This window comes from Pimephales promelas, chromosome 8 (assembly GCF_988280905.1).
Source record: "Pimephales promelas chromosome 8, fPimPro1.hap1.1, whole genome shotgun sequence".
In the NCBI taxonomy this organism is placed as follows: Eukaryota; Metazoa; Chordata; class Actinopteri; order Cypriniformes; family Leuciscidae; genus Pimephales; species Pimephales promelas.
The window spans coordinates 3,207,315-3,220,886 of NC_142776.1; the positions used below are offsets into that span (position 1 = coordinate 3,207,315).

Below are 13,572 nucleotides of genomic sequence, written 5' to 3' on the forward strand. Positions count from 1 at the left end.
AGAATCTATCCATTTTAAAGTGCATCTATCCATTCTAAAGTGCATCTATCCATGATAAAAGTGCATCTATCCATGATAAAAGTGCCTCTATCCATGATAAAAGTGCATCTATTCATGATAAAAGTGCCTCTATCCGTGATAAAAGTGCCTCTATCCATGATAAAAGTGCATCTATTCATGATAAAAGTGCATCTATCCATGATAAAAGTGCCTCTATCCGTGATAAAAGTGCCTCTATCCATGATAAAAGTGCATCTATTCATGATAAAAGTGCATCTATTCATAATAAAAGTGCATCTATCCATGATAAAAGTGCCTCTATCCGTGATAAAAGTGCCTCTATCCGTGATAAAAGTGCTTCTATCCATGATAAAAGTGCATCTATTCATGATAAAAGTGCATCTATCCATGTTAAAAGTGCATCTATTCATGATAAAAGTGCATTTTTATTTATTTACATCAGTAAGCGATAGGACATTGTCTTTCAAAACAAGACCTGCCCAGTCATTGTACCCAGCACTTTTGAAAATGCCCTTCCGAATACGTATCTGTCCCCGCCACATTTCCAACGAAACTGACACCCATGCAATTTTTCTTACACGAACGCATTGCTTCGCTTCAGACGACAGAGTCCGTCAGCAGTCGTGGGCGGAGCCTAAGCATTTGTGACGTCAAAGAAGCTACAATCTGCAAATGGCTTGTTCTGAGACACTCCTTATGATTTATAGGGATTCAAATATATTTAAATACTACAATTTAAATTAATCATTTGATGCAATACACTTATAGTGTTTTTATATTGTACTTATATTTAAAAAAAAAAAATACCTGCATGCAATTACAGCTGTAACCCTTTCCCTTACATCTTAACCCATGCACATACCACCAAACCCGTATACACCTCGATAGCAGCAAAAGACTTTTGCAATACATCATTAACAAAGAGTTCATTGTACCAAACATTTTTTTTAGCATAATCACACCAAAAGAAGGTGAGAAGATAAAGAGGGTTAATGGGCGTCATCTGAGGAAGAGACTATTGTACATTGGACGTGGTTTGGTATGGCATATGACTAAAGATTGATAAATGCAACGTCTAGTACAACAAAGAGCAAGGCATGATGACTTATGGCACCATTTTACCCTTCAGCAAGACATTTACTGGTAACTCAGATTACTACCTCAATAGGATAACAGTGTGTATATTTCTTTAGTACAGCTGATGCATTATTTTCCTTTAATAACTTTATGGTGGGGGTGAAATTATGTCTGTGGAAATTGTAGACTCTGTGACAGAATATTCCATGAACACCTTCAGATTGTGAAGGAGGACAAAACCTGACACATTTCCGGTCAGATGACAAAAAGCAGTTCCTCGTCAAGAATCTAGTGTGATTCAGCAGCGGGATCTATTCATGGTCAACCCTATGAACCGACACAGCTGTTGATGTGAACATTTGCATTTGAAATTTTCTTCAGTTCAGCAGAATATATAATGAGTGCACTTATTCCAGTGAAGTCCTCTGTGGTGAGTTGAGACAGAGGACGATAACTTTAGCGTGATGTGTGTGTGTTGTGAAATATGTGTCTGGAGCCGTTCAGAGGGTAAAGCTCAGTGCTGGGCAGATCTCTGAGTCAGCAAATCACAGATCAAGATGTCTGTGTAAACCTGCATAGACAACCACACACACACACACACACACACACACACACACACACATTAGGAAGTTTTATCCACTAAATTAAAAAACACACTTTACATTGCATTAGCAGGCTAGTTCTAATGAACACATTTACTTAATAACCTCTTTTGTGATGATGCTTGTACATTTTTATTATAATTTAAATATATTATATTTTTATATATTATATTTTGCATTATATTTATTTAATAGTGATTGTTTTAGACTCTTTATTTTACAGTGTTACACCTGTTACATATAGGCGTATATTAATAACTATATACTACACTCTAAAAAATGCAGGGTTGTTTTAACCCAACTTTTTGGTCAAATATGGACAAACCCAGTCATTGGGTTAATTTTTTTAATAACCCAATGTTTGAGTTTGTCCATATTTGACCCAAAGTTGGGTTAAAACAACCCAGCATTTTTAGAGTGTATATTAACCTAATTGTTACCTTCAAATATTTAAAAAAAAGTGTAATATCATCAAATATTTATTGGACAATAACTAACCACTCATTCTTCTGTCCTGTTTCTATTTGGGAAAACAAAATATCAAGTCCACTTAATATATAATGCATTGCATGTAAATCAATATGTTTATGGATGCATTATTTGGTGAGTATTAATGTCTGCTCATACATATGCTCACTTATTATAGTATTCATATTTAAAATAATTTTCTAGAATCAAGCATCAAACGTGGATTTGAAGTTTTGCAGTGTGTGTGTGTGTGTGTGTGTAACCTTTGCAACTGGCGTCATGCATCGGCTACACACACACATACACACACTAAGAGTGAGTTAGTGAGGATCTCAGTGCGCAGTGCGGAGCTGAAAACATGAGCAGCCTTGCATTGATTATCAGTGTTCGTGCATGATGCATTAGACACACACACACAGGTGTGATTTGACGGAGATCATGTGTGCGATGCGCTCTTCGCGGGGGAAAGTGTCTTCATGAGTGTCCAAAGTAACAGCAACAGCAGTGGAAGTTTGGACGGAGCGCCATCTTGCTCTCAGTTCTCGACTGGATCTCCGACCCCGGGCTCAGTTTCTCCGCTCGATATCTGCGCTCCGAGGAGGCACAAAGAAGGTAAAGCCGGCGTGAATATCAATTTAAAGTCTGTTCATGTGAAATCGGTCGGGATTGTGTTCGATTGACGTGTGATTTTGAGTAAATCTGGCCTTTAATCGAAGCGGTCGTGTCGGAGGCCGCTGATCTCTCGTCTGCTGACTGTGTCTCTCTCTGTGTTTTTAGAACTAGCATCGAGTCCTAGAGATGAGCTGGTGTGTTTTAAACCGTTTGCGATGGAATCCTGTCGCTTTGTGTGTTGATTTACACGGTTCATTTGACGTGAGGATGCCCATGGTCACATATTAGGGGACTCTAGTCTGTCACTAGCGAGGCGTCTTCTCAGACTGCATTTTGGGGCATCATGGGTGCTTATTTTTGTGTTGTTTTTATGATGCCCACAACATACTGTCTTTGTGTCTAGGTAGGCAGCTCGCTAGATTCATAGAAACAACCAGTCTCTGATTATTACGAGTTGGTGTTTTTGAGGTTCAGAGTGTATGTTTATCTTTAATGTATGTCATGCAATGGCTCGCAAATGAGACACAGCCTGTACCTGATAAACTTAAGAATGTTTATCACCCATGCATGGAATGCAACTGCCCGAAAATGCTGTCTTGGGGTTGGTAGACACATCCAGTACCTGACAAACATTAGCTGACATTTTTAATGTTGACAAGTGTGCATTTGTCACTTATGCATGCATGCAATGCAATGGCACAAATGCTGTCTGTTTACTAGCTTTTGAGACAGCCAGTAAATGATGTACATAGTTGATGTTTTTATCTTATGCTATAAATTACTGTAAAATAGATTGGCGTTTCAATATCAACACAAGTTGATGTTTAATTTGTGAGAAGGAAGTCAACATTGCACATATTGAACTTTCTGGATTTCATTACAATAAATATGATTTTGTGTTTTTATAGTTAAGTATCTGATAAACATGAGAATGTATGCTGCATGCATGGAATGCAACAGCCCCAAAAATGTTAGGTCACGCTGGCTTTTAGGATGCTGTCAGTGTGTGATAAACATGAGTTGCTCTATGCATGTCATGCTGTGCCTCATAAATGCTGTCTAGGTTGATAGACCTGACAAACATTAGGTGACATTTTTTAAGGTTGACTGTATGCATTTGTCATTTATGCATGCATGCATGCAATGCAATGGCACAAACTGCTGTCTGTTTACTAGCTCTTGAGGCACAGCCAGTAAATGATACATTATGAGTTGATGTTTTTTGTGCTCGAGTGTGTATGACTGCATGCATGCAATAACAAATGTTATAGGTAGGCGCCTAGGCGGTTCAATATTAACTCAAGTTGATTTTAAATGTTTGCGAATGAAGTCAATAATACACGTGGAGAACTTCCCGGATTTTATTACAATAAACATGATTTTCTGTTTCTCTGGGTGAAAGTATTGATGTATTTATCTAGTCGTGGCCCAAAATGATGTCTACTGGCAACAGACTAGGTTTTGAGACACATCTAGTAAATACACGTTAGTTCAGTTGGTGTTCTTTATGTGCTTTGAGTGTTTTGTGTGCAATGCAATGGCTCAGAAATGCTTTATACAATGGTATAATTTTGGGCACATCTGATAAACATGAATTTTTATGATTGAGTATCAGCCTATTTATTTATCTAATTCATGCAATGCTCATATATGCTTGTGCTGGAGAGCTGTTGACTCTTTGGTCATTGTAGTTTTGTGTTATTGCAGCTTGACTTGTTGGTTTTTCCTGAAATCATCCGGATGACTTTGATCCACTTAGTAAAAGACCATCTGATACACATCTGATTTAAATTCAAGTGCTTTTTCAGATTAAGTTGTTTTGCAAAATTTAGTTTTTGATGTGTTTTTGAGGAAATTAAAGTGTTTCACCGGATGCCTCCTGCATTATTTATCAGGCTGGTCCGTGTTAATATGTGCTTTAAACACATGCATATGTGCACTGATGAGTGTAATATCATATGTGTGTTAATGCATTACTCAGATTCTCATGTCCAAGAATAAGTTCTCAGCCATGTAATGCATGTTCTACCTTTATTATTTTTTTAAATGATTTGAAAGAGTGTAATCTCTTTTACCTGCTTACCAAACCAAAAAGTACAATGGTTAAGGATGTAGTTCCATTTTATGGATATCTATTCTGTATAATGTTACAAAAATTAAACTTTCTATTCATCAAAAAATTCTGAAAAGTATTTTTTTTTTCAGTTTATTTATATAGGGAGGGACAGTTTAAAAAAAAAACATGATTCCAGTCAAAGCTGGAAAATATGTATTGTACATGGAGTATAGCAAGAGCTAATTTGCATCTCAGCTCCCTAGGAAGGCTTTTCTAATAATAAAAAAACAAATAAAACAACAAACAAACTAGTACTATTCATTGAATAAAACTACCACAATATGTCACTTATAGACACATACCAAAAACGTATCACTGGTTGAATAAAAATACAAAATTATGAAGCAGCAAATCATCATGTTAGAATGATTTCTAAAGGATCATGGGACACTGAAGACTGGAGTAATAATGCTGAAGATTCAGCTTTGATCACAGGAATAAAATATATATTACAACAGAAAACAGATATTATAAACTGTAATAATAATTCCCGAAATTACTAGTAGTTTTTACTGTTTTGATTCATTAGATCCACCCGTGGTGAGCATATGAGATTTACTCTTGCGAGCCAAAACTTTTGAAGAGTAGTACATTGAAGTGCAATGCTATTAATGTCTGACACTAATAGAAATTAAATTAAGATTTACCCCAGGAATGAATTTTTGAGCATGTAATACGAACAGTTGATGTTTCATGAATGGCCGAAATAAATTCTCACTGAAATTAAACAATTGGCTGTGAAATCAAATCAACATCAGATTTAAAAGATGTGCAAGATCATACCATGGTACTTCCACTAGAAAATAATACAACCTTTCTTAAAGTTAGGGTATAAAAATACAACTGTTCATTGTTAGTTCATGTCATCTCAGGTCCATTAAATAATATTAGCACAGACAGAGACTGTTGGGATTAAAATGAAAGTTTAATAAAATAGTTCATGTTAACAAACGTAATCTTATTGTGAGGTGTTACCAGTTTTGTTTAATACTCATCCGTAAGACGGTGGTTTATAATATGATATCTTGACGGCTCTGGCTCAGTCACCTGTGTATCTCTGCACACACTAGGATGTGGTGTGTTTGTTTCCTGGTCATTTGCTTGTACTCATTTTTCCACCTTCTGCACGTTTGGATCTTTGTCTCCCTTATGTAGCCAATCGGGACTTGGGTTATTTGCCAAACCCGACGTGGCCTTAGGTTTGCGTATACTCATTCCTAGTATTTTGATTTGTCATGGATGTCCTTTATCTGGGCAGCTGTGCTCTTCCTGCCCTGTTGACCTTCATAATTTTCCACCCATCCACCATCTTGGGATCTCTTTGGCTTGCAGCTCTTTCTGGCACGAATCTTATCATGGCAGTGGTGTCGTACGCTTCCAGTGCGCAGCGCAGGTGATTACGGCTGGAGAACACAAGTGAACCCGGCCTGTTTCGTCTAGTCACTCACTGTAATGAGGTTTGAAGACCAGATGATTCTTTTAGACAGGTTTTATAATGATGATTCACATTGGTCTTCTCGGCTGCTGATACTGTATTCTCATGTGTTGAAGAAACGGGGCCATTTGGCAGCGGCATCAATGATGAATTCTGTCATTGGGCTTCTGGTGCCAGATCATGTTAAACTAAAGGAATGGTTCAATCACCCAAAAAAATGTCTTTCATTATTTAGGCTACTCACACTCTCATGTTGTTCCAAACCTGTATGCTTTAATTTTTCTGTATTACTTTTTTCAAATTCAGCAATTATTCATGTAGACTGCATGCACAAAAACTCATGTATAACGAACTAATGCACAATGACGGGTCTTATGAAGTCATACAAGGGCTTTGTGTGAGGACCGGAGCCCGATTTAAATTGTTATTCATTGAAAAGAACTGCTATAGAATTTCTTTCCATCAGAATTCTTAAGAACATTATTTTATACTTACTTAAGTTACATTTATTTTGTCCAAAAATAAAGTAAAAAAAGGGATGAATGTATTGTAATTTATTCCTGTGATGGTAAAGCTGTATTTTCAGTGTCACATGACATGATCCTTAAAGGGATACTCCACTTTTTTTGGAAATAGGCTAATTTTACAACTCCCTCAGAGTTAAACAGTTGAGTTTTATCGTTTTCGAATCCACTTAGCCGATTTTTTGATATTTAGAAGAATATTATTAACCAGACCGTTTCTGGTCTCATTGACTTCCATAGTATATTTTTTCCTACTGGTTACTGATACTATGTAACTCTGGGGGAGTTGTAAAATGAGCCTATTTCCAAAAAAAGTGGAGTATCCCTTTAAGAAATCATTCTTAAATGCTGCTTTGAAGACCAAGAAACATTTCTGATTATTATCAATCTTGATAACAGTTGCGCTGCTTAATAATTTTTGTGAAACTGTGATGAATGTTTTGCAGGATTTTTTGATGAATAGAAAGTTCAAAAGAACAGCATTAATTGAAATGTAAATCTTTTTTGATAATTAAGTCTTTTATTAATTATTATAATTATTTTTCAATCTTCCTGACCCCAAACTTTTGAACGGTAGTGTATGTAGAGTAGTCTTTGCCACCGAATTGAAGATGTAATATTGAGGTCATAGTGGCATGTGAAAAACACTCTGTAGTTTTTTCTGTAGATTGTGTCATCATTATTTTCTGAGACTAAAATAGATGAATGGAGCTAAACTGTCAGGGGCATCAGCTGATAATGAGCAGGAAACCTCTCATTGTACTTCCTGTTTGTCATTCCGCAGGAAGAAGCTGTGCTGAAGTTTGAATGAAAATGGCTAAAAGCAGATACATTTTTTTTTTTTTGGTTTAAGAAGCTTGAGCATAGTCAGATCTGAAGGATGGTGGATGTCTTGAGGCTGGGACACACCAAGTAATATACCCAAGAAATATATAATGAAAGCCGACCAATCGGTTTGTGAGCAAATCCCTTTGCCTTTAGGTTCAGTATCTTTAGGTTCGGTGTTAAAATCCCAATCTGAATGCTAAGCGGACTAGGACTAAATGTATTATTTTTTTTTTTTGTGTGTGTGTGAGCAGAACTAAAAGTGTGAACACAACCTAAGTTCTTGGTTTGCCTTCAAATCTGTAATAAGTATGATCTTTTGGCTCTTTTAGGGTGGCATAGTATCCGAAAACAATGACTTGAAGGTCCCGTAAGATTCCAGGAGGATGCGTCACCGTGATCACACCCCTCCCGAACCTGAAGCCTGAGTACCTGTGTGTGAATGTGTTGAGCGTGACATGTTTGTCTGTGTTTGTAGGAATGGATGAGCTGCATTCCCTGGATCCACGTCGGCAGGAGCTCTTGGAGGCACGTTTCATCGGGGCGGTTAGTGGAAACACGGGAGGAAGCACGGGGAGCGCGAGTGGGGGACCTAAAGTAATGCACACACATTAAAACACACACACACACACACATGTGCAGCATCATATAAGTTGATTATATATTTTAGTTGATGCTTTCTCTAAAATGGGTTATTTTTAGGGGTGCCACAATATATCGCAATACAAAAATGCAACAAGATGTATCGTGGATAATAAAAATTACTGTGTGAGAAAAAATTCAAGTTTTCAGAGTTTTAGTGTTAGTACTACATTAAACTATAATGTTGATTATAATGTAATGTAATGCAATGGGGGAACATTTGTGGGTCCTGATGATGCCAAATGTCTGAGGTTGCCAATAAAAAGTGGCTGACATTATTTTAAATAGATTTAGTCAGTGACAGAGTGCAAGCATATTCATCTAAAATTATTCTGTATTTTCAGCTTCAGAATCTTGAATATTTTTATTAGGGGTGGGGAAAAAAATCGATTCTCGATGCATCGCGATGCGGACGTGGACGATCCTGAATCGATTCACAAATGTCAAAAAATCGATTTAAAAAAAAAATGTTTTATATGTATTTATAATAACGTAATATTGACGGAACGCGAAAGACGGAACTCTGAAGCCCAGAAGTGCAGTGGCGGGACCGTCTGTGGCGTGCACATAACAGAGATGAGATGGCACGCGAGATCCAAACACTTTCCTTGTTCGGTTAAAAGCTGACGTGTGGAAATATTTTGGCTTCTGAAGTTAAAGGGGGAAAGGAGCTGGACAAGAGCCGCACTAGTTGTACGCTTTGTGGAATAAAACCAACGACGGAAACACGACAAATATGATAAGCCATATGACACCTTTCCAGCCAGAGGAGGAAAAACACTCGGCTGCACCAGTCGTTATATTATTTATTTACTACAATTATGCTCCTAGTTCAGGCACACATTTATTTTCCTGGTCGTTCTTTGTAATGTTAATAAAAATATATTGTGCATTAATTCTTTATGGGTCATTAATTTGTACTTTTAAAGCAAATTATTTATAGTCACACACAAAAGATTCAGATAATCGATTTGTAACATTATAAATGTCTTGTACTTTAACTTTTGATCAACTTAATTTATCCTTGATGAATAAAAGTATAGATTTCTTTTTTCTTTTGCCCAAAACATTAAATAAAAATTCTTACCGACTCATTAACATTTGAACGGTATTGTTTAATGTTACAAAAGCTTTCTATTTCAGAGAAATGCTGTTCTTTTTAATGTCTGGGTGATTCTCTGAATCGGGTGCCCTTCAAGTCCCCCAAACTTGCTTCAAATATTTTCAATTGAAGGAAATCACAAAATACATTTTAATGCTGTCAATTAATAGAACCAGGTGCATTTGCATTATAATGCAACAAAATTGCTTTTGAAAAAAATGTAAAGTTAATAAATGTAAAGATAATGAGTTGCCTAAGTAGTAGACAACAAGCATGTTTGCATGTCCTCACTAACCATCATTATATTTTCAAAGAATATCAAACAAATAAAAAGTGCAATTAATACCAAAATGTTGCTGCTGCTAATATAATCATATGTTGGTCTAGTGTATTTTCGTTTACTGTTGTGAAATGGAAAATCAATAATCGGTAATCGAGAATCGTTAATAATCGAAAATCGACTGTAATCGAATCGGGACTTCAATAATCGTAATCGAATCGAATCGGGAAATCAGACAGATTAACCACCCCTAATTTTTATTCTGGTGTCACCATTGTCCTTGGGTTACAAGCACCGAGTCCAAGCCTATTCATTTACACCCACAATGTAATATCAAATTTAGCATTTTAATCAACAGTGCATTTTTTGTTAATTTTTACCACGTCTTGGAGTATCGCAATAATATCGTATCGTGACGTGAGTTCAGTATCGTGATATGTATCGAATCGTGACACGAGGGTATCGTTACACCCCTTGTTAAACTGAATCATTCAAGCATCATTCAACTAATTGAACCATGTTTAATGTATAAAGCTGTTTGAAATGTTTCCCACACTAATTAATTTCATTTGAATTTTTCACTAAATAAACACCAATAAGAATCTGCTCACTTTATGTGCATCAATTCAACAATATATAGTAATAAAAAGCAAAATGTACCTACATATTCATTTTTTAGGGGGTAAAGGATTGAAACTTCCAGTGCATGGACTTTATTCTGAATCATTGATTAAAAGATTGAATCGATTCACAGTGAAATGAACTGAACTTACCAAGTCTTACACAGTTTTATCTGTTATCCATATTTCGTTACACTCACATACTTGCAAGAACCCAAGATGAAACTATTGTAATGATATTATAGTCGTAATATTGCTTAAAGGGGACCTATTATGTCTTTTTTTCAGTCTTGATTTTGTTTTTGAGCTTTTCATGCTTGAATGTTAAAAAAAAAAATTCACATATTCGACATTGTCGTAGCGAGCATCTCTCTTGAAACGCTTGAGCGTCTGATTGGTCAGCTGGATCAGTGTGTTGTGATTGGTCAGCCTCTTCAATTTGGAAAATGTACCATAATAGCGCGTTTCAATATACTACTAACGCAAATATTGGAATATTGTGACATGTTCGGTCCTGGAAGAAAACTCAAGACTACAATGGAGGCGTTTCAGGGAGTTCAGCAACACTGACACTGATATAGAGAATTACAACCTAAAGGAAGTTGAACATGTAAAAAAAGCATAAAAGGACCCCTTTAATTTAGTTTCACCAGTGAAATCAGTGTGAATATTTAAAATTGTTGAGCTCTCTGTCATGATCTGGACTAAACCTGCTTTATATTGCTTTTGTTTTTTTCTAGGGTTTGAACAATAACGAATGTTCTAGTCACAGTTTTGGCAGCCTGGGGTCATCTAGTGACAAGGAGTCTGAGGTGAACTTTATGGACATGTATACTCAAAGATTTGACATTTTATAATTATAGCTTTAACAGTTTGTCCATGTGTTTAAAAAGTACTTTTTTTTCATTCCCATAAAGAACTCTGACATAAAGAAAGGAGGATCGCCTGCCTATTCAGTAAGTTTGACAATTTTGTGCTGTGTGACTATACTTTTTTTAAAAAATTACATACACTACCGGTCAAAAGTTTTTGATCGGTAAGATTTTTTTATGTTTTCTAAAAGAAGTCTCTTCTGCTCACCAAGGCTGCAATTATTTGATAAAAAATACAAAAAAAACAGTAATATTGTGAAATATTATTACAATTTAAAACAGCGATTTTCTATGTGAATATATAGTGAAGTGTAATTTATTTCTGCAATCAAAGCTGAATTTACAGCATCATTACTCCAGTCTTCAGTGTCACATGATCCTACAGAAATTATTATAATATGATGCTCAAGAAACATTTATGATTATTATCCATGTTGAAAACAGTTTTTTACATTTTTATTTCAGGATTCTTTGACGAATAGAAAGTTCAAAAGAACAGAATTGATCTGAAATGGAAAGCATTTGTAACATTAATCACTACCATTCAAAAGTTTGGGGTCAGTAAGAATTTTATTTTTTATTTTTGGGGGAAAGAAATTAGAAAATACTTTTATTCATCAAGGATGAGTTAAATTGATCAAAAGTTACAGTAAAGACGTTTATAACGTTAGAAAAGATTATATTTTAAATAAATGCTGTTCGTTTGAACTTTCTATTCATCATAGAATTTTGGGGGAAAATGGTACACGACTGTTTTCAACATTGAAAATAATAATTTATGTTTTTTGAGCATAAAATCAGCAGAATGATTTCTGAAGGATCATGTGACACTGAAAACTGATGTGTAATCAACAACAGTAATGATATTGAAAATTCAGCTTTCAAAGAAAATAGAAATAGAAAATAGAAAACAGTCATTTTAAATTGTCATAATATTTCACAATATTACTGTTTGTCATTATTATTTTTTTTCATCAAATAAAGCAGCCTTGGTGAGCAGAAGAGACTTCATTTCAAAACATAAAAAATCTTACTGATCTAAAACATTTGAACGGTAGTGTATATATATATATATATATATATATATATATATATATATAAAGATACAGTTATGTGATATAATATCTTAGATGTTAAAGTTGACGGGCCATAATTTGAAAGCTGTAGTGGAGAGAAGATTTTCAGTAATAACTTATTTTTGAGTTCCTTCCTCCTGTAATGTAATTTTATTCTTTGTTTTCTAAGCGCAAAACTCTTATGAATTGCTTTTATGATGATTTGATTGTCATTTTGAAGCTTGACTGCACTTGGACATATTCATACATATTTATTAAATTGAAAAGAGCTGGATATTAATAAAAAAAGCCAAACGGGTTTGGATTGACATGGTAAATGAAGTCTGGAAGCCTCTTTGGTGAAACTTTTACAACTCCTTTGAGGGCTGAATTCAGCTGGAACTTACCAAAAGCATTTACATTGATTTGTATTGATTTAGTGAATGGAAGAATTGATTTAGTAATGCTTTTTCTTGTTTTCCCAAGACTCCAGAGAAGAAGCACTCCGAGTCATCCAGGGGAAGAAAGAGGAAGGTTGATAACCAATCAGAGAGCAGTCAAGGTAACGTTGACTTCCTGTGGGACATAATAGCTTGTTTGACAACCACATTTTTCAGTTAACAGACCTGTATTTTGGAAACACCCAGGATCAGAGTCATATGCTTCATGGTTTTTTTTGTTTTTTTTTTTGGAAAATACAGCATTAAATTTTTAGCATGGAAATAATGCTGTGCACTCACAGAAAAGTGATTGTATCCATTGACCATACTTTGTTTTTGTTTTTTTCAGGAAAGTCTTCCGGCCGAGGGCCCAAGATCAGCGATTATTTTGATGTGAGTAAAGCTTTGTGTGGATGACCCTGCGTTTAGTCAGCTGTGTATTAAATGTCAGTCAGGTGTCAGAGAGCTTTTAGTCTATGGAAGCTTATGTGTAGCATTATTCAATTTGAAATGTAATATGCAAAATGACAATGCAATATGTAAAATGGCATTACATTTTGTATTTAAATTCACATTTTACATTACCATTCTAGCAACGTTTGGTGCAAAATGAAATTTCATAATTTACATTTGCCATTTCATACACTAGTTTTCATATGCATATTGAGACGCTTTATAAGTGGCAAAATTAAAATAAAAATGCATTACAGAAATGATTAGGTATGTGTAACATGTTCAATGTGCACTTTGAAAATGCATTCCGATTCGATCACGCCCCCTCCTGGCCTGTCAATCACTGCATCAAGGCGGGGCTCGGCAACAACAGTATAATCAATAACAAGTCTAATCATTTCTGTAATGCATTTGCCACTAATAAAGCG

The 13,572-nt window shown here is 35.4% G+C and overlaps 1 protein-coding gene across 2 annotated transcripts in view; it reads left to right on the forward strand.

Moving 5' to 3' along the window:
- Positions 1-2,455: 2,455 nt before the first annotated feature.
- tlk1b (tousled-like kinase 1b) overlaps positions 2,456-13,572 on the forward strand; it is a 30,390-nt gene continuing 19,273 nt past the window's right edge. The window contains exons 1-6 of one of the 2 annotated variants that reach the window (XM_039683192.2): positions 2,456-2,780; positions 8,159-8,277; positions 11,065-11,136; positions 11,242-11,280; positions 12,738-12,813; positions 13,041-13,084. In XM_039683192.2, coding sequence (XP_039539126.1) covers positions 2,645-2,780; positions 8,159-8,277; positions 11,065-11,136; positions 11,242-11,280; positions 12,738-12,813; positions 13,041-13,084 — 486 coding nt within the window. In that variant the 5' untranslated portion in view covers positions 2,456-2,644. Of the gene's footprint in view, positions 2,781-8,012; positions 8,046-8,158; positions 8,278-11,064; positions 11,137-11,241; positions 11,281-12,737; positions 12,814-13,040; positions 13,085-13,572 lie in introns of those variants that run through there. The other variant, XM_089133739.1, reaches the window with a different exon arrangement.